The sequence below is a fragment of the Schistocerca gregaria genome, chromosome 2 (genome assembly GCF_023897955.1).
Source record: "Schistocerca gregaria isolate iqSchGreg1 chromosome 2, iqSchGreg1.2, whole genome shotgun sequence".
NCBI classification, from domain to species: domain Eukaryota; kingdom Metazoa; phylum Arthropoda; class Insecta; order Orthoptera; family Acrididae; genus Schistocerca; species Schistocerca gregaria.
In genome coordinates, this window is record NC_064921.1 from 429460095 (window position 1) to 429479722 (window position 19628).

General features: G+C 36.8%; 1 protein-coding gene across 1 annotated transcript in view; it reads right to left on the reverse strand.

Annotated features, from left to right (window-relative positions):
* Positions 1–19628, reverse strand: part of LOC126324491 (pH-sensitive chloride channel 2-like) — a 255393-nt gene that overhangs the window by 35303 nt on the left and 200462 nt on the right. The window contains exons 5-7 of the mRNA XM_049994987.1: positions 10424–10506; positions 8510–8668; positions 5460–5615 (exon numbers count right to left, since the gene is read on the reverse strand). Of these exons, the coding sequence (XP_049850944.1) occupies positions 5460–5615; positions 8510–8668; positions 10424–10506 (398 nt within the window). The remainder of the gene's footprint in view (positions 1–5459; positions 5616–8509; positions 8669–10423; positions 10507–19628) is intronic.

The window sequence follows — 19628 nt, forward strand, 5'->3', positions numbered from 1 at the left end:
TTCTTTTTCTCTAAGACCACTCATTGATCTGTAGTGGGTAAAATACACCAAACTTATATGTGTTACATCGTTACATGACGTCGCCTCCAGAAAATGCTGCAGTTGCATGAGCTATGCTCAGTAGTCATACTGTTTTGTGTTACACATAATGTGTCCAGGCCATAAAAAGTTGCATGTCTGTACTACAATTCAAACCCAATAAGTGTGGCAGTCCTCACTACAAAAATAAATAACTAAATAAAGCTGACAATTTACAATAAGACTGCCACTTAAGCATATAATCACCATAGGTATTCATTAGTTTATATCCAGTCCTTTAATGAAGAAGAAAAGAGTCGTATTAATTGTAATAAGCTGAAGGCCTAATGTGTGGCATTATGATCAAAGAGAAAAGAGTAACTGCAAATGACCAGCATGTAGTAAATCACCCTTAGACAAGTCATTTTTTTGTGGTTTTCATAGTTTTACATACCGTGCCTTGATGAGTAAAAATTACATTTTGATTTGTTACATATTACATCCATAGCACTACTAGTGTGACAACACATCTAATATTGAAATGATATTTCATTTTCAACAGGTTTACATAGTTCCACATACAGCATTCCAATGAGCAAAAATTACATTTCTTTTTTTATGAATTGAATCCATAGTGCAACTAGGGTCACAGCACATCAAATATTAAAGCGTTAAGCACCACTGATTAGCAAATTCAGATGGAAATGAGCAAAATGTATTTTTTAAAAGTTTTTAAAGTGCATCATAGAAATAATAAATCCTTTCAAATGTTCAAATGTGTCTGAATTTCTAAGGGACCAAACAGCTAAGGTCATCTGTCCATACACTTACATACTACTTAAACTAACTTAAACTAACTTACGCTAAGAACAACACATGCCCGATGGAGGACTCGAACCTCTAGCGGGAGGGGCCACGCAATCAGTGACATGGCACCTCTAACCATGCGGCCACTCCACATAGCAAATCCTTTCATTTTACAGATTAAACTTACTGTACAACTTCATGTGGATCAGTGCAAACTGGTGTGAGAGCACACCTCCATGTTAAAACATTACTAAATTACTCTGAAACAACTGAGTGGCAAAAACCAGGCAAATGAACAAAAATTACATTACTTAACAATCTTTAAAATACACCATAAAAAAACAAATCCTATCTTATTGCAGATCAAATTTCTTATTACGTGCATAATCTCCTCAATGAAAGCTGCACATCAACAGGCATAAATTGCATTGCATTGTGTGTGTTCAGAAAAGACATTTATAGGCCAATCGAAACTTCTGTGTCCATGGCATAAATGATATTCACTCTGCAATATCAAAAAATCCATGACCAAACAATAGTTACATGTGGCTGGATTACACAAAAGTACTCATGCACTGCGTCAGACAATAACACTTCATGTATTTGATGCTAGAGTACCATAGACTATGCTCAGAAATTATACTTCTGTACACTGTACTTAAGAAATAGAGCCTAATGAAACAAAAGTTACCTATAAGAAATCATCTCAGCAGTTGACATTAATTTTCATACCATTCTCTAATGCCTGAGATAAGAGTTTTTTTCAGTAACAAGTTAATTTACATACAGTTCTCTAATATCTGAGATAATAGGTATTCGCAGTTAAAACTTACAAATCACAGTAATGATGATGTTTATATTTACCCTTCCAATAACTAAAAATCTTTACAACTTCGCTGCTATGGCATCACAAACCATAGCATTTGCAAACACATATGAATACCAAAATAACAAACAGCTTATAGTAATCCAATTGCATTGTAAACCACCAACAAATGTTTGGCAGCGTATGGTTTTTAAATTTATATTAAGTTAAGCAAAAATAAAATGACATGTTTTTTAGTCAGTAAATATTTTATCTTCAGTGTGAGCCACTGTCAGTGGCCTCTTAGGCTTTTACTTGGCAACTACTGATGTCTCTGCGCACCCATTCTCTAAAGTATATCCTTTGTAGTGTAATTTGCTGTTGTTAAGTTGGGCATATACCACTTTGATTACTGCAGATGCAGTTTCTGTATTGGAATATTGCCTATATTTGTCACACTTATAGCATGGTATGTAACCAGTAAGACAACTTGGAAAAAAGAACCATGACAAATTTGTGTACCTTACACATATACAGGGTGTATCACAATTAATGGAGTAAATGCATACAGTTGAAAGGACATGATACTAGAAACATGTGCTCTAAAATGCATTCGTTAAGAGCTATGAGCACTTGTTCATCTTTGCAACTTTGAAACACAACTCTTCAATTGATCAAGTGTTCATAACTTTTAAGGTATACATTTTAGAGCACAGGTTTTCAGGACATTTTTTTCTTATTTTGGTCCATACTACCACTTCCCAAAATGTGGAAAGCAAAGAACTTGCAGTAGAAGAGATTTTTCTCAAAGTATCAAAGATGGAAAATTGCTCGTAGCTCTTAAGGTATACATTTTTGCCCCTATATTTACTGAGACATTTTTGCTTCTAGTGTCGGATGCTTTCAACTGTATCTGTTTACGCCATTAATTATGATACACCCTGTATTAGTGTACTATAATTGTATTACAAATATGTGCCTTGTTTGTATAAGATTGTCATGTCAACTGTAATCTTCTTTGTAGGATGGTTTGAAAATGGACACAGGTGTCTGAAACTAGTCACCATCAAGAAATAAAAAACAGATACTTTTCATGCAACTTATGACAAATCTACAGCCTTTTTTTTTTTCAATTACAAAAAAAGTTGCTGACATATTTTTCACCTGCAGCATGCTGCAAGTTCATAAAGAAGGTTGTACATGTGGAAGAGACCTGGAGGCACTGGAAGGTTTCAGATTGATTATACAATGGTAAGAGGAGATTCTGGAACCGGATTTGAAATTGTAAGACATTTTGAAGGACCGATGTGGGCTCTCATCACAATTTATTGGTTATGAGCTGTAAATTAAAACTGAAAAAGTTGCAAAAAGAGGAAAATAAGGAGATGGGACCTGGATAAGTTGAAAGAACAAGAGGCAGAGAGTTTCACAGGGAACATTAGGCAGCAATTGACTAGAGCAGGGGAAATAAATACAATAAAGATGAATAGGTAGCTTTGAGAGATGAAATAGTGAAGGCAGCAAAGGATAAAAGTGGTAAAAAGACAGGGTCTAGTAGAAATTCTTGGATAATCACAGGAGATACTGAATTTAATTGATAAAAGGAGAAAATATAAATGAGCAGCAAATAAAGCAGGTGAAAGGGAATGCAAAAGAGAGAGAGAGAGAGAGAGAGAGAGAGAGAGAGAGAGAGAGAGAGAGAGAGAGAGACTGACGGGAAGTGCAAAATAGGTAAATAGGAATGGCTAGAGGTCAAATGTAAGGATTTAGAATCATATGTCCTTATGGGAAAGATAATATAGATACTACCTGCAGGAAATAAGAGACCTTTTGAGAAAAGAGTGCATGTATGAATATCAAAAGCTCAGATGGAAAATATTATAGACTGGGAAGAGGGTGTAGATGAAGATGAGATCTGACACTGCAAGAAGAATTTCACAGCTCACTGAAAGACCTGGGCTGAAACAAGGCCCCTTGAGCAGACAACATTCTGTCTGAAATACTGATAGTCTTGGGTGAGCCAGCCATGACAAAACTATTGCACCTGGTGTGAAAGATATATGGGACAGTCAAAATACCCTCAGACCTCAAGAAGAATGTAATAACTACAATTCCAAAGAAATCAGGTGCTGATAGGTGTGACTATTGCAAAATTATCTGGATAATAAGGCAGAGTTGCAAAATACTGACATATATTCTTTACAGGAGGATGGAAATACTGGTAGAAGCTGACCTTAGGGCACCAGTTATGAGTCAGAGGGACTGTAGGAACACAAAAGCATCCTATGACTTTTCTTAGAAGACAGGTTAAGGAAAGTCAAGCCTACATTTATAGAATTCATCAACTTTGAGAATGTTATTGAAAATTTTGACTGGAATACTCTCTTTGAAACTCTGAAGGTTGCACAAGTAAGATACAATTTGTACAGAAACCAGATGGCACTTATAAGCCTCAAGGGACATGAAAAGGAAGCAATTGTTGAGAAGGTAGTGAGACAGGGTTGTAGCCTATCCCTGATGTTATTCAGTCTATACAATGAGCAAGCATTCAAGGAAACCACAGGAAAATTTGGAATAGCAATTAGAGTTCAGAGTGAAGAAATAGAAACTTCAAGGTTTGCCGATGACATTGTAATTCTGCCAGAAACAGGAAGGACTTGGACCAGAAGTTTAATGGGTGGACAGTGTCTTGTAAGAAGGATATATTAGATGGATGTCAACAAAAGTAAATAAGGGTAATGGAATGTAGTTAAATTAAATCAGGTGATTCTGAGGGAATTAGATAAGGTAACAAGACACTAAAAGTAGTAAATGAGTTTTGCTACTTGGGCAGCAAAATAATTGATGACGGTCAAAGAAGAGAAGATGTAAAATGTAGAACATTCCTGAAGACAAGAAATCCGCTAACGCTGAATAAAGATTTGAGTCTTGGGAAATCTTTTCTGAAGGTATTTATCTGGAGTGTAGCCATATATGGGAGTGAAACATGCACAATATACAGTAAGGCAAGAAGGGAATAGAAACTCTTGAAATGTAGTGCTACAGCAGAATGCTGAAGAGTAGATGGACAGATAGTGTAATTGATGAGATGGTACAAAACAGAATTGGGGAGACAAGAAATTTGTGGCACAATTTGACTAGAAGAAGACATCAGTTGATAGGACACATTCTGAAAAATCATAGGTTTTTCAATTTAGTATTGGGAAGTGTGGAGGGGAATTAAAAATCAAAGGAGGAGACCAAAAGAGTAATACCCTAAGCAGATTCAGAAGGCTGTAGGTTGCAGCAGTTACTCAGAGATGAAGAGTTTTGCACAGGATAGAGTAGCATGGAGAGCTGTATCAAACCAATCTTTGAACTGAAGACCACAGCAACAACAACAATAACAACAAAAAACATTTACATTTTCCAGTCCAACTTTACTAACCCTTTTTGTGGCTATTCACACAGGCATTAGAGTCTCCCATTATCATAAACTTGTCATTTTCCTTTGTTGTTGCTAAGGGTTCTTCTATATGATCATACATATCTTCTGTTTTTTTGTCTCCTCTGTTTTTTGTTGGGAAGTAAAATTGTATTATGCAGAGATCTACCAAAGAAACCTTTAGATTTACCAAAAGTAGTTCTAAAGGTAGATATTCATTGCATATTTTTTGTTTGTATAGTCAGCTAAAGTCAGTTTCTTAGGACAGGCTACAGAAATTCATGTTGAAGAGAGTCTAGCTGTAAGTTCTCAAATGAAGTACCCAGTTGTATGTAAACATTTGAAAAACTGTTTGCACAGTGAGAGTATTTCTTTATTTTTATTAGAATTTTGTGCCTTACTTACCAAGTGTTGTTCTGCCTGGGACTGCATTTGCTTCAAGCCAGAAGGACACCCAAGATATCATCACAAGGAGCATGCTAGGCACATAGTAATCCATCATATAAAAGCCAATCTCTCGCTGCAGTTCAAAAGTGATGCTCACTGTGCTGTAGTTACCATCTGTGAACAGAGTAGCGGTTGTCTTGAACTAATGATAAATTCTTTCAACTGAAGAGATAAAAGTAATTTTTGTCTGTAGAAATTATCAGCAATCTACCACCAATGGATCACATGTGCCCTTCAAAATCATTTGATGTGGCTCACAGACCTATCATTGTTTTGTCATGACACACAGAAGAAAAATATTAAAGACTTTATGTACACACCAAGTGGCAGCAGGGGAACACACACATAAAAGGATTTAACTTTTAAAAGCTTTTGAAGCCATTGACTTCTTCTTCAGGTAGAAGAGCTGAAGGGGAAGGAACAAGGGTGAAGGAAAAGGACTGGAGAGGTTTAGGGAAAGGAGTACAGTTCAGAAAAACCACCCAGAATCCCGGGTCATGGGAGACTTACTGGACAGGATGAGAAGGAAATTATGTAGCTGTGTCTTTCCATAAATTATTATGTACTTACTGAAAACTCTATGTAGCATATCAGTGCAGACAGTTGAAGCTTAAATATTTGTTTCAGGTTGTGAAAAATAACAGTGTCTTAATCAAATACTTCTAACAAGAGAAAAATAGAAGACAACTACCAGGTCTTTAATGAACAATTGACAGAGATATTTTTGGAACAACATAAGAATAACCCACTTTATTTAATTAATGGAGGAGGTGTGCCTTTTTCAAAGGCATACAATTTGAAGAGACATTATGTATGTCTATATATGAACAAGTATTCACCAGTGGGAAAAATGGTCCTGTCTGAGCACAGAAAGGGTGAACATGTTCTTCTTTAAAAGACAGACAGAAAACTGAGGAACCAGCTACATCAGTCCTCATCCCAATTTTCTCCCCAAAAATTTTGGCATGCTAACATATTCATGCTCTTTTAACATAGAGCATTCTAAATCATCTTATCCAATCTCTCTTAGTAGTTAAGCCTTCATACTCCCTAAATTGAAAACATTAAAGAGGATGAGGCAAACTGCTCTCCACTGTACGTACATGTGAAACTTCGCCTTTCGAGGATACATGAGTCCAGAACCCCCCCCCCCCCTTCCCCTCCCCCCCCCCAAGCCCGTGTATGGTTTGCACTTATCTCTGTGTTTCACTCCCACAGTCTCCTCTCTCTTTCTCTCCCACTGTTAACTTATCTCTCTGTTTCACTTCCACAGTCTCCTCTCTCTTTCTCTCCCACTGTTACTATCTCCATCCAACTCTCTTTCTCCTTTACTGCCACTGTCTCACTGCCCATCACTTATCTCCTCTCTGTTTGGCTCCCACTGCCATTGTCTTCATCCTTCTCCCTTTCTGCTTCACAGCCACTTTCTCTCCCTTCATCACCTTTTCTTCTCTCTTCCTCTACCACTGGCACTGTCTTCTTCATCTTTCACTATCACTGTCTCTCCACTACTTTCTTTCAGCACAAAACGTGTGAATACATTCATATGGCAAAATTTTTGGTGAGGAGGGCTGAATGAGGATTGAGGCACCTTGTTCGCCACTTCTCTGTTCAAGTCTTTTAAAGAGGAACATATTCTGCTTTCTTGAGCTCCAGCAAGAACATTTTTCCACTGAGTCCCTTCTTTTCCCTGCTACAGCAGGGTGTGCTGCTTATATAAAAGAAATTCTATAGGTCAGTAAAATTTTGACAGTTTATTTATATACTTCAGTACATTTATACAATTTGAAACATGTGACAACAAATAAGTATGCACAGTAAAAGGTTAACACAAAATTGTTTACTTCACATTTCGTCTGGATACATTGTTCATTGGTCACAATTTGTCAAAAATGGCTGGCTTATGATTTGTATTATAAAAGAGTAAAAATTTGTTAGAAATAGTTTACTGAATTTGCATTATTTCCAGGTTTACATAACTTTTGGCAGTTTTTTAAGGTCTTTTCAGAAATGTTAAGATCCTTTCTAGCATCGTTTTTCGCTGCACTACCACTTTTGCCATATTTGTATAGGTGTGAAGTGCCCATTATACATAGACAGTGTGTCAAAGTTTTATTGGTGAAAAATGCTGACTATAAAAATGCTGACTGTAAAAATGCTGCCTAAAAGCATTGTTTGACGACTTCTGAAACTCTGGTGATGACCCTGCTGCCCTTTCCATGAGTCCACTACATCAGTTATAACTGTGTTTATGCCGCAGAGTGGATATTACATGCATGTTTTATGTGCATATCGCTGGTAACTTTGAATCTGTGGATCTCCGTAATACAATGGGTACTTTTTGTGCCAAAATGTTGTGGTTTTTTGTGATTTTCTCAGGAACCTCAAAACAAATGGTGCTTTTATATGTCTCCTAAGTTCTGCTGTAAGCCTCACTTAATACAAAAGAACCAACAGATTTTCTTAATTTTCCTGGAGGAACTGGTTAATGCTTAAAGTTTGATCCTGTTCTGTACAGTAGCTACAGTATGCCTGTTCTTCTGATATGTATACAAATGGTCACCAGGCCAAGTGCTATCCCAAACACTTGACTTGTTATGTCTGTGATCAACAGAGCCTGAGATATGACTCCCTGAAAAATCACATTTTGCTTGAGGTCTTTTGGAACATACTAGCACTGTGCACTGACATGCACAGACCAACCTCATGTAAGAGGTGCTTGTCAATCCACAGTATTATCATTAAATTGATAAGTGTCCTCCAGGATAATTAGGTTTTGATAATGCAGTCTGCAGATATTAAAAATTGTCTAGACCTGGTTTACAGTAAATTTTAACACTGAGCCACAAATATTAAAAGAAAGTTCTTATGCCTTAGGTTAATACTGTTTCTTATGTAACACATTCCGTTTTCAGTAGTTTATATGTACATATGTGTGAGCAAAGTACAAATAACAAATCATGAACATTCCTTCACTAGTTCCTCTTTACTTCAAACTAGCAACTTACGGAATGGCCCATGAGTGAATCCTGGGTTAGTGTATGTAACTTCAGTCTCATTTGTCCACATATCATTAAGAGAGTACTCAGTAAGATGCAAAGATGGGTTCATGGTAACAGGCATTTCTCTTTCCCATTGTAAGATCAGCTGACTTGTGTTGTAAGTCCCTGGAACAAAAGCAATCCTAAATGTAATTAAATATGTTTCATGTGTTAGCACTTGAATTTTAAGATTTCGTTACGATTCAAAACTATGAATGACTGTAATTATTATATTTTTGATATGACAACTGGAATGAGCTTTTTGAAATTATCCTCCTGTTAATATTAAGAAATGTCAATATGAGTGAAAAAATAATACACAGTACCAACTTTGAAATAATTTTAAAAAAGTGACATTCACTGAAATTGGTTGTGTTGATAGCATCATCATTGGTGTAAAGTTAATCATTGTCCTCAGGATATTAGAAAACAGATTTAAAAAGATGTAAGAACTATAGGCAAAGTGGTGTATATCTTGAAATTATGTGGCTGGACAACAACTTGTCACATTTTCAGTACAATATATTCCTCCAAAGCAGCCTGGACTTACGTCCGTCTTCAGGTGATGGCCTAGACGCAACATCATGTTAACATGAGGCTTGCAGATTTTACCATGTAAGAAAAAGAGTTCTTCTTCTACGCTGAAGAGAATTACAGTGTTGTGTATGAGACATATGTTCAGTTCAGTTTATGCATAGCATTCATCATAGATAAATGTTGCTCTACTTTTGATGACATCACTTTCCAACAGGGCTGACATACAATGATTGCTTTCCTCAAAGGAAGGAAAAGTCACTTTAGATTAGATTAGATTAGTTTTTCGTTCCAGAGACCCATGTTGAGGAGATCCTCATGGATGTGGAACATGTAACTTTTTTTTTTTTAAAAAAAGAAGCTGAAATAACAATACTAATAATATGAATATATACAATACATCATTTGTTTTTATTAAAAAATTCGTCAGTGGAGTAGAAGGAGTTGGCCACTAGTAAGTCTTTCAGGCTCCTTTTAAACTGATCTTTATTTGTAACCAAATTTTTTATTTTTGCTGGCAAATTATTGAAGATGAGTGTTCCTGAGCAGTGGACCCCTTTTTGAACTAAGTGCTTTTAAGTCCTTGTGCAGATCATTTTTGTTCCTGGTATTGTTTGTATGAACTGAGCTGTTTGTTGGAAAAAGAAATATATTATTTAGGACAAATTTCATTAAGGAGTAAATATACTGAGAGGCAGTTGTTAGTATTCCCAGTTCTTTGAAGAGGTTTCTACAAGACGTCCGTGAATTTACTCCACAGATAATACGTATTACACGCTTTTGGGCTCTAAAAACTTTTGTTTGACTTGAAGAGTTACCCCAAAATATTTTACCATATCACATGATGGAATGAAAGTAGACAAAGTATGCGAGCTTTTTCACTTTTATGTAGCCTATGTCTGCTAACACTCGAATTGCAAATACAGACTTGTTAAGGCGTTTCTGCACTTCTGTGGTGTGCTCATCCCAACTGAATTTATTATCAAGTTGTAATGTAGGATCAAGAGGGAAGTGAAATGTTGAATGGAATACAATATGCTGCTTTCTTTTTCTGTGTCCTGTCTTTCACTTGATCCTGAGGAATGATAGATAAGTTTGACATAATCTAGCTTTAAATTCATTATGTATTTTTTTAAAACTTTTCTATTAAAGTGTAAATTTTCTAAACATTTTCCTGTTCCAAAAGTTTAGTATATTATTCATTAAATATTGATAACAAATTGCTTCAGAAGAAGCTGTTACATTTACTTCATATACAGAAAACATACTTAGACAAGACATTGGATAAAATTCTTACACAATAGCAAAATTATGCCTTTACTGTAACAAATGAAACATTCTACTTACAACTCTCTAGAGAAATGCTGCATCTCTGTTGATCAAATGGAAATTTCTCAAGTTTCATCCAACAGTAAACAACAGCTTTTAATCTGCAATATATAACAAATAAGTATTAGTTAATGCTAATGACATGCACTGTTACAACTCATAATGTACTATCAAACACAGAATCCAAGATGGAATAATGATAATATTATGAAAAAGATAGATTACTACTGAAATATAGCAAAGATGCTGATTTACAGATAGGCACAACAAAATGATTGACAAACAAATAAGCCTCCAGCCAAAAGACAATCATAGGAACCAGACAACATACACACATACACTCATCCAAACACAACTCACATTCGGTAACCAGAGACTATTGTTATGTGTGTGTAAGTTGTGATTGCATGAGCATGTGTATGATTTTTGATGGTCTTATTATTCTGCCTATCTGTAACTCAGCATCTCCACTATATGGTGAGTAGTATTGTCATAATGTATTATTTAGGAGAATATGCATATTAATGTGTTTACTGGACTCTATATGCTTCCTGAAATTTCAAAGCATGTTGTGAAGTGAGCCACAAAATATAGTATTTTGAAGTTTAATATGGCCTGTGACACAGAGACATTTTCTTTTTGGATGAAAAGTCCACGAGTTCTCTTCTAATTTATCCATTCTCTTCTGTACACTTCAGTTATCTCTCAGTTCTTTTAATCCAGTGCTTTCTGAATTTAAAATCTAAATCACAAAAAGCCACAAATTTCTTATCCAGTAATTTAAGAGGACATGATGAAAGCTGTCAGACTGTCACCATCTACTTAAATCAAGAATCTTACAAATTCAAAAACAAATTAGGCATATACCTTATTAATCATTCCTTCTACAAATAATCCTATTATTTGATTGCAGACAGGCACAACAAAAAGGCTTGCACATTTAGCTTTTGGTCAAGCCTTCTTCACAAAAGGAGACACACACACATTCATTAACACAAGCAAGCACACATCACATATGCATGACTGCCATCTCTGGCAGCTTGGACCAGAAAGCCTGGAGATGGCAGTAATGTGTGTGTGAGGTGTGCTTGCTAGTGTGAATGAATGTGAGTTTCCTTTATTGAAGGTGGTGAGTAGCAATCAGTCCTTTTCCTTATATTGTTGATATTCCAACCTGGAGTTTCCATTGTTTAATCTGATTATTTAAATCACTGAACTGAACAGCAGACATGTATGCTTGTGTCTGTGTATGTGCGGATGGATATGTGTGTGTGTGTGTGTGTGCGAGTGTACACCTGTCCTTTTTTTCCCCTAAGGGAAGTCTTTCCGCTCCCGGGATTGGAATGACTCCTTACCCTCTCCCTTAAAACCCACATCCTTTCGTCTTTCCCTCTCCTTCCCGAAGAAGCAACCATCGGTTGCGAAAGCTAGTAATTCTGTGTGTGTGTTTGTGTGTTTTGCTCATGTGCCTGCTTGCCGGTGCTTTCCCACTTGGTAAGTCTTGGAATCTTTGTTTTTAATATATTTTTCCCATGTGGAAGTTTCTTTCTATTTTATTTACATCATCATTAATTTGAACCCAACAATTACGTTTGTTATTGTCTCTGTTGCATTTCGAAATCTTCTCTATCGTCTTACTTTCTCTTTTTGTTGGCTTGTGTCTGTGTATGTGCGGATGGATATGTGTGTGTGTGTGTGTGTGTGTGTGCGAGTGTACACCTGTCCTTTTTTTCCCCTAAGGGAAGTCTTTCCGCTCCCGGGATTGGAATGACTCCTTACCCTCTCCCTTAAAACCCACATCCTTTCGTCTTTCCCTCTCCTTCCCGAAGAAGCAACCATCGGTTGCGAAAGCTAGTAATTCTGTGTGTGTGTTTGTGTGTTTTGCTCATGTGCCTGCTTGCCGGTGCTTTCCCACTTGGTAAGTCTTGGAATCTTTGTTTTTAATATATTTTTCCCATGTGGAAGTTTCTTTCTATTTTATTTACATCATCATTAATTTGAACCCAACAATTACGTTTGTTATTGTCTCTGTTGCATTTCGAAATCTTCTCTATCGTCTTACTTTCTCTTTTTGTTGGCTTGTGTCTGTGTATGTGCGGATGGATATGTGTGTGTGTGTGTGTGTGTGTGCGAGTGTACACCTGTCCTTTTTTTCCCCTAAGGGAAGTCTTTCCGCTCCCGGGATTGGAATGACTCCTTACCCTCTCCCTTAAAACCCACATCCTTTCGTCTTTCCCTCTCCTTCCCTCTTTCCTGAAGAAGCAACCGTCGGTTGCGAAAGCTAGAAATTCTGTGAGTGTGTTTGTGTGTTTTATTTATTGAGCCTGCCTACCGGCGCTTTCCCGCTTGGTAAGTCTTGGAATCTTTGTTCTAATATATTTTTCCCATGTGGAAGTTTCTTTCTATTTTATTTACATCATCATTAATTTGAACCCAACAATTACGTTTGTTATTGTCTCTGTTGCATTTCGAAATCTTCTCTATCGTCTTACTTTCTCTTTTTGTTGGCTTGTGTCTGTGTATGTGCGGATGGATATGTGTGTGTGTGTGTGTGTGTGTGTGAGTGTACACCTGTCCTTTTTTTCCCCTAAGGGAAGTCTTTCCGCTCCCGGGATTGGAATGACTCCTTACCCTCTCCCTTAAAACCCACATCCTTTCGTCTTTCCCTCTCCTTCCCTCTTTCCTGAAGAAGCAACCGTCGGTTGCGAAAGCTAGAAATTCTGTGAGTGTGTTTGTGTGTTTTATTTATTGAGCCTGTCTAGTGGCGCTTTCCCGCTTGGTAAGTCTTGGAATCTTTGTTCTAATATATTTTTCCCATGTGGAAGTATCTTTCTATTTTATTTACATCATTAATTTGAACCCTACATTTGTGATTACATATACATGATACAAATGTACCATTGTACCTAATAAGGCACAATATTGGGTGTTACATCGTATATATATATATATATATATATATATATATATATATATATATATATATATATATATATATATATATATATATATATATATATATATAAAAAATAGAAAGAAACTTCCACATGGGAAAAATATAATAAAAACAAAGATTCCAAGACTTACCAAGCGGGAAAGCGCCGGCAGGCAGGCACATGAACAAAACACACAAACACACACACAGAATTACTAGCTTTCGCAACCGATGGATGCTTCTTCAGGAAGGAGAGGGAAAGACGAAAGGATGTGGGTTTTAAGGGAGAGGGTAAGGAGTCATTCCAATCCCGGGAGCGGAAAGACTTCCCTTAGGGGAAAAAAAGGACAGGTGTACACTAGCACACACACACACACACACACATATATATCCGCACATACACAGACACAAGCTTTTTGGATATGTGTGTGTGTGTGTGTGTGCGAGTGTACACCTGTCCTTTTTTTCCCCTAAGGGAAGTCTTTCCGCTCCCGGGATTGGAATGACTCCTTACCCTCTCCCTTAAAACCCACATCCTTTCGTCTTTCCCTCTCCTTCCTGAAGAAGCAACCATCGGTTGCGAAAGCTAGTAATTCTGTGTTTTTTAATTTTGTTCTTTATCTGTAGTAGCAGTCTTTATTTCTTGTGTAATAGGCATGCATATCAGAGCACTTTGTTGTTTTGTTTTGATGTGTCACAAAAAATATAATTAATTTGTAAAGATACAGTGAGTACACTGTGAGGTATTTATGAGGAACAAAGATTTCCCTGCATGAATCTCTATACCCTAATCCATGGATAATTATGATTGCTCTTTTCTGTAGGGTTAATATTCTGTTCATATGTGTGTCAGCAGCACAACCCCATATCTCTGTCCCATAATTAATATTTGCAAAATGTAATCTTCAAGTCAAACAAAAGTTATTAGAGTCCAAAAGCGTCTAATACGTATTATCTGTGGAGTAAATTCACGGACGTCTTGTAGAAACCTCTTCAAAGAACTGTGTATACTAACAACTGCCTCTCAGTATATTTACTCCTTAATGAAATTTGTCCTAAATAGTATATTTCTTTTTCCAACAAACTCAGAGTTTTTAATGTCTGATGTGGGACTACTTTTGATAACTGGCTGATTAGATGTAATGAACTGCTGATTTTATTGCATAAAAATTTGATATGGTTTACCCATCTTAGATTTTCATCTAGGTGAATACCTAGAAATCTGCAGCCTTCTAGTGTCCACTACTTCAATTCCACCTATGTTACTGATAGAGGTTTGGTGTGAGTTTGTAAGTTTAAATGGCAATAACTGAGATTTACTGATATTAACTTTCAAACCTTGATCTTGGAAATAAGTAGTTATTTGACATAGTCCTTCAGTTGCTACCAACGTTAAATCATCATTTTGTTTACCAAGAAATAACAGTGAGGTATCATCTGCATAGGTTACCAATCGGGAGTTGAAAGGTTGCTCTATATCATTTATGTACACTAGGAAAAGGAAAGGGCCCAAAATTGAGCTCTGGGGTACACCTTGTGTGACTGTCTCATATTTGGACTGGAAATTAATGATCTGATTGTTGATTTTGTAAGTCAGCTTTGTACACTGCTTGGGGTTAAATAAATATGTAGCCAGCAATTGCATGGATGCAGCATTTACATTGTATGACTCAAGTTTACTTAAAAGTAACTAATGGTTTACTGAGTCAAAGGCTTTAGTAAGGTCTAGAAATATTCCAGCTGTTTGCATTCCTTGATCATGGGCACCATTAGTTTTGTGAAGAAATTCTGTAATTGCTATGATAGTACTATGATCTTTTCGGAATCGATGTTGTGTCTCTGTTAGCAACTTATTTTTCAAGAAATAGTCACTAAGTTGTGTCAGGAGCACAACTTCAAATACTTTGCTGAAACAGGTATTAATGATATGGGCCTGAAATTTGAAACCTCTTTCTTGGATCCTTTTTTATGCACTGGTTTAACTGTGCTCCATTTCAATACATTTGGAAATGTATGTTCTCTGATACTGCAGTTTACCAGGTGTGTGATTATTTTAACTAATTCCTTATTACATTTTTTAATCACAATACTACTGAAACCATCCCATCCAGATGAGATCTTATTCCTTAGGTTATTTATTATCCTGCCTATTTCTTTTTCACTTACTTGTTTGAATTCAAAAGGTGGCTCTTCAAAGAGGCAGAGCTTTACCTCACTACTCACAATTGTGTTATTAACTGGACTAACACCTGCAGATATAAAGTATTTATTGAAAACATTGCAGACTTCATTAGGATCTTTAATTGTGTTTCTTCCATGTCTTATATTTACAATTTCAGTTTCTGGCTTCGGTGTGGCTTTGTGAAATTGATTTACAATTCTCCATGAGGTCTTGGCTATATTGTCTGATTGAGCTATTTCACTACTGTATATCTGTTTTCTTAGATTTGAAAGCTCTTTCTTAAAGATTTTCTTGGCTTCATTGTACTTGGCTTTAAAAACCTGCAGGTTTGTTGACTTGTGTAACACATCCAGTTCCTGGATGTTTTGCCTGAGTTTTATCATATTTGCTGGAAGAATCAGTCTGTTGCTTTTTGCACTTTGGTTATGGGTGAACACTCTTTGTATTTTCTTAACAGGGCAGCATCTGTCAAAGTATCTTAGCATAGTATCATAGAATTTGGCCCATTTGTTTTCAGATCCTTCAGTCTGGTAAAGTAGATCCCAGTCCTCTATAGCTAATTTATTCCTTAGAGCAAGGATGTTACCCTTTTTTAGGATTCTTTTATTTTCAATAACTTTTGTCATTTTTGGGATGCTTGTGTTTAAGTACTCTACAAGCTGGCATTTGTGGTCACAGTAGTGAAAATCCATATTCCAGCACCTAACACTGTCTTTAATATGTTTACATAGTACAACATAATCAATTCTGCTAGATGTGGACTTTGTTACCCTGGTATCACTATTTACTACATTGATGAGATAATATGGGTTAAGAGTATCTATCAACCTCATATTACACAAACTGGAAGATTTTGCCTCAAAATCCAGATAGTTAGGTCACTGGGACCACAACGTCCCATTACTCTACTAAATATGTCTATGAAGCTAACTACATCAGCCTTTGGTGGATGATAAATCCCAATAACTTTATGTTTTCTCATAACCTCTCTACACTCTTCGGTGTGGACTTCAATGCCTGTCACTTCAATCAAGCCTTCTTTGTTGTACTGGCCTAGATAGTTAATTTTGTTGTACTCGAGATTCTCACTAATGTAAAATGCCACACCACCACCCTTATGTTGCTGTCTACAATAACTATTTGCTAAGGAGTAGCTCTCTAGTTTACAGTAAATAATTTCATCAGATTTTAATCCATGCTCAGTTAACACTACTATATGAGGTGACTGTTCATTTACAAAAACCTGTAATATATTAAGCTTATTTCTAAGGTACTGTATGTTTAGATGCAAGAGCCTTAGTGGTATTTTTAACTGGTCACTCTGATTATCTTCCTTTAAAATTCACTGAGTTGGTTCACTTACATAAGTTCTGGATCCAGGCATTAAAAGTTTTCCTGTTCTTTGGCGGCCTTGCATTTCTCGATCTACTACCCAATCTGGCTTCTGTCTGTCTAGTTGTCAAGGTAGCTGTTGAGGGGCCTTCTTGCTCCGTACTGTCCGAGGAGTTGCCGAACTGCCTGGTGTTGCAGTAAGGGTTGTATACTCCACCACATTTGATTGAGTAAGTGATGCTGAAGAGTCTGCAGTTGATGCCACAGCTTCTGTTGTTTTAACTAGCTGGCTTGGCAAATTGTTTTTACCCAGTCCTGGGAATTTGTTAGTTTCTTTACTTTCCCACAAAAACATGTCACTTTGAACTCTGGGTTTTATTGGTCTTGAGGATCTTCTAGGAGCACAATGTGTTTCTGGACTTTTGAATATCCTGTTGCTGCAAACTGATCTTCCTACTCTATTGTTCGTTACTATCCTCTTGACAACATTGTGGTTGATTTCTGGTACTGTAATTTTTTCTTGCTGTGGTATTATTTGCTCAGTTCCATCTGGATCCACTCAAGTGATATTGCAGGCTTTAGTTGATTTTTTGGAGAGATGATTGCAAGTAAAGTTCTGGCCATTTCTTCCTTGCAATTAGCATTTAGGTGTAGTCCGTGAGAAGTGTACCAGTCTCTGTTCTCAGGGACTGTTACAAACTGAGTATTTTGGAAAGATTTCACTATTTTGGCTATTTTCCTATTTGTTCGCCTGGTTCCATAGTTCACACAAGACAAGTTTTTTCCTGACTCAAGGTATGTGATGTGGCTGTAGAATCTTGTATGGCTAAGCAAATAATATATTTGTCCTCCAGGTGATAGTCACAAGAAGCCACTGAGATTCCGCATGAAATAAGTATTACCGTTTTGAACCCATAAATTACATATTCAGGTAACAGTTGTGGGTTCCTGATCAAAGAGAGCAGCAATGTCACAAATTGTCCACATGCTCATCTGACAGTATATTTCTGTATTTATTTTTAATCATGGTAAAAAAAAGGTCTCACACAAGAATGTACAATACTATCACTCGTAGTGAAAAATGGACTAACGGTACTCTACTTTTGTGCCCGATGTTTAGGAGCAGAGACAAAATACTTCAGTGACAGGTCATTGTGAAATGCTGTGAGATCCAATCCAAGAACGGCAGGTACTTGAAAATTGTTGACAGCATGTCGACAGTTCTTCTAACATCAACTTCTCTGTGGAAGTCTCAAGTTTAGACAGTATGTATTAGGTTGGTGCAAAAGTTTGTAGTGTTTCTTCATAAGTTAAACACAACAGATATGTATAATAGAGACTTTAGTCATCAATAATACATTCTCATTCACTATTTACAACAGTTTGCCAACACTGGTAACTTTTTGATCTGCGACTGTACAAGTCACTTGGTTTTGAGGTGAAGAACTTTTTGAGTCATGTTTGGAGTGCATTTTCATATGGAAAGGATGTTCCTTGAAAGTAGTTCTATAGGGAATGGAAAAGGTGAAAATCTGAGGGCACAAGATCAGGTGAATAAGGTGGGTGGGGAATGACCTTCTAAACCAACTCCTGCATTGCATTTTTTATCAGGCTAGCAGAATGTGGGCGGCCATTATCATGGAGCAGCATCACTTCACATAGTCTTCCTAGTCATTGTTCTTGGATTTCGTCTACAAGATGTCTCAGTTGTTGACAATAAATGTCAGCAGTGATGGTTACACCTCAGGGAGCAATTCGTAATACACAACACCGTTACTTTTCCACCAAATACAAAACATTACTTTTGTACAGGGAGTTGCTGCTTTGCTTGGACTCAACCATTCCTTTCTTTTCCTTGCGTTAGCATAAAGCCACAATTTCTCATAGGATTGGAATGGTCGACATTGTTCATGAGTCAATTGACGATGAACAAGCAGAGATACACATTTGACCACCCAGTGATTTTTTTGACTTTGGCTTAGAGCATGCGATACCCATACATCTGATTTTTGAACCTTCCCCATTGCATGCAAATGTTGCACGGTGGTGGAAAGATCACATTTCATCACATTTTCCATTTCTGTAATACGATGGCATGGATTGTTCTGAATTAACATGTTAAAATGATGTCTTCCTATTTTCTTGCCATGCTATGTCAAATGGCATTATCCCCAGACACTGTACAAATGTTTCTGGCTGTCTCTGTTGCTGTCACACATCTACTGAACTCAAATAGAAGAATATGTCGGAAATGTTCTAATTTATCCACTTGGCACTCCATTATCTAGCGTCCACACCTCCACTCACTATCTCCAAATAACGAAATGATGCTATGTTAACTCAAGCAGCAACAGTGAACAGCAAATAAAAAACGACAATCAATGAATAAACCTATAGCAACCAGAATAATAACTTGCAAAACAAAAATGCAAAAAATGCAACTTAACAGTTGTGGCATCAAGGGGAAGTGCTGGTATGGGTGCTGCAATATACTGGGGCTACTAATTAGGGGCGCAGAGAGACGTCAATAGGATTGTTGGCTTTGAGTGCACAAGATGTGTCACACACATGGAGGGGTTTAATTTTGGTGGTGTGGGGGGGTGAGCTTTGTTGAGTTGATAAATGATTCCTGTACGAGAGGTTAGCAGTTTGTGGAAAGCAAGTCAGAGTATATATATAATCTTTTTGGTGGGGGGGGGGGGGGGAGGTGGTAGCAGGAAACCAGGTGACATTTGCATTGAAGAATTGAAGACAGTGGTTTGCATCTACACTTT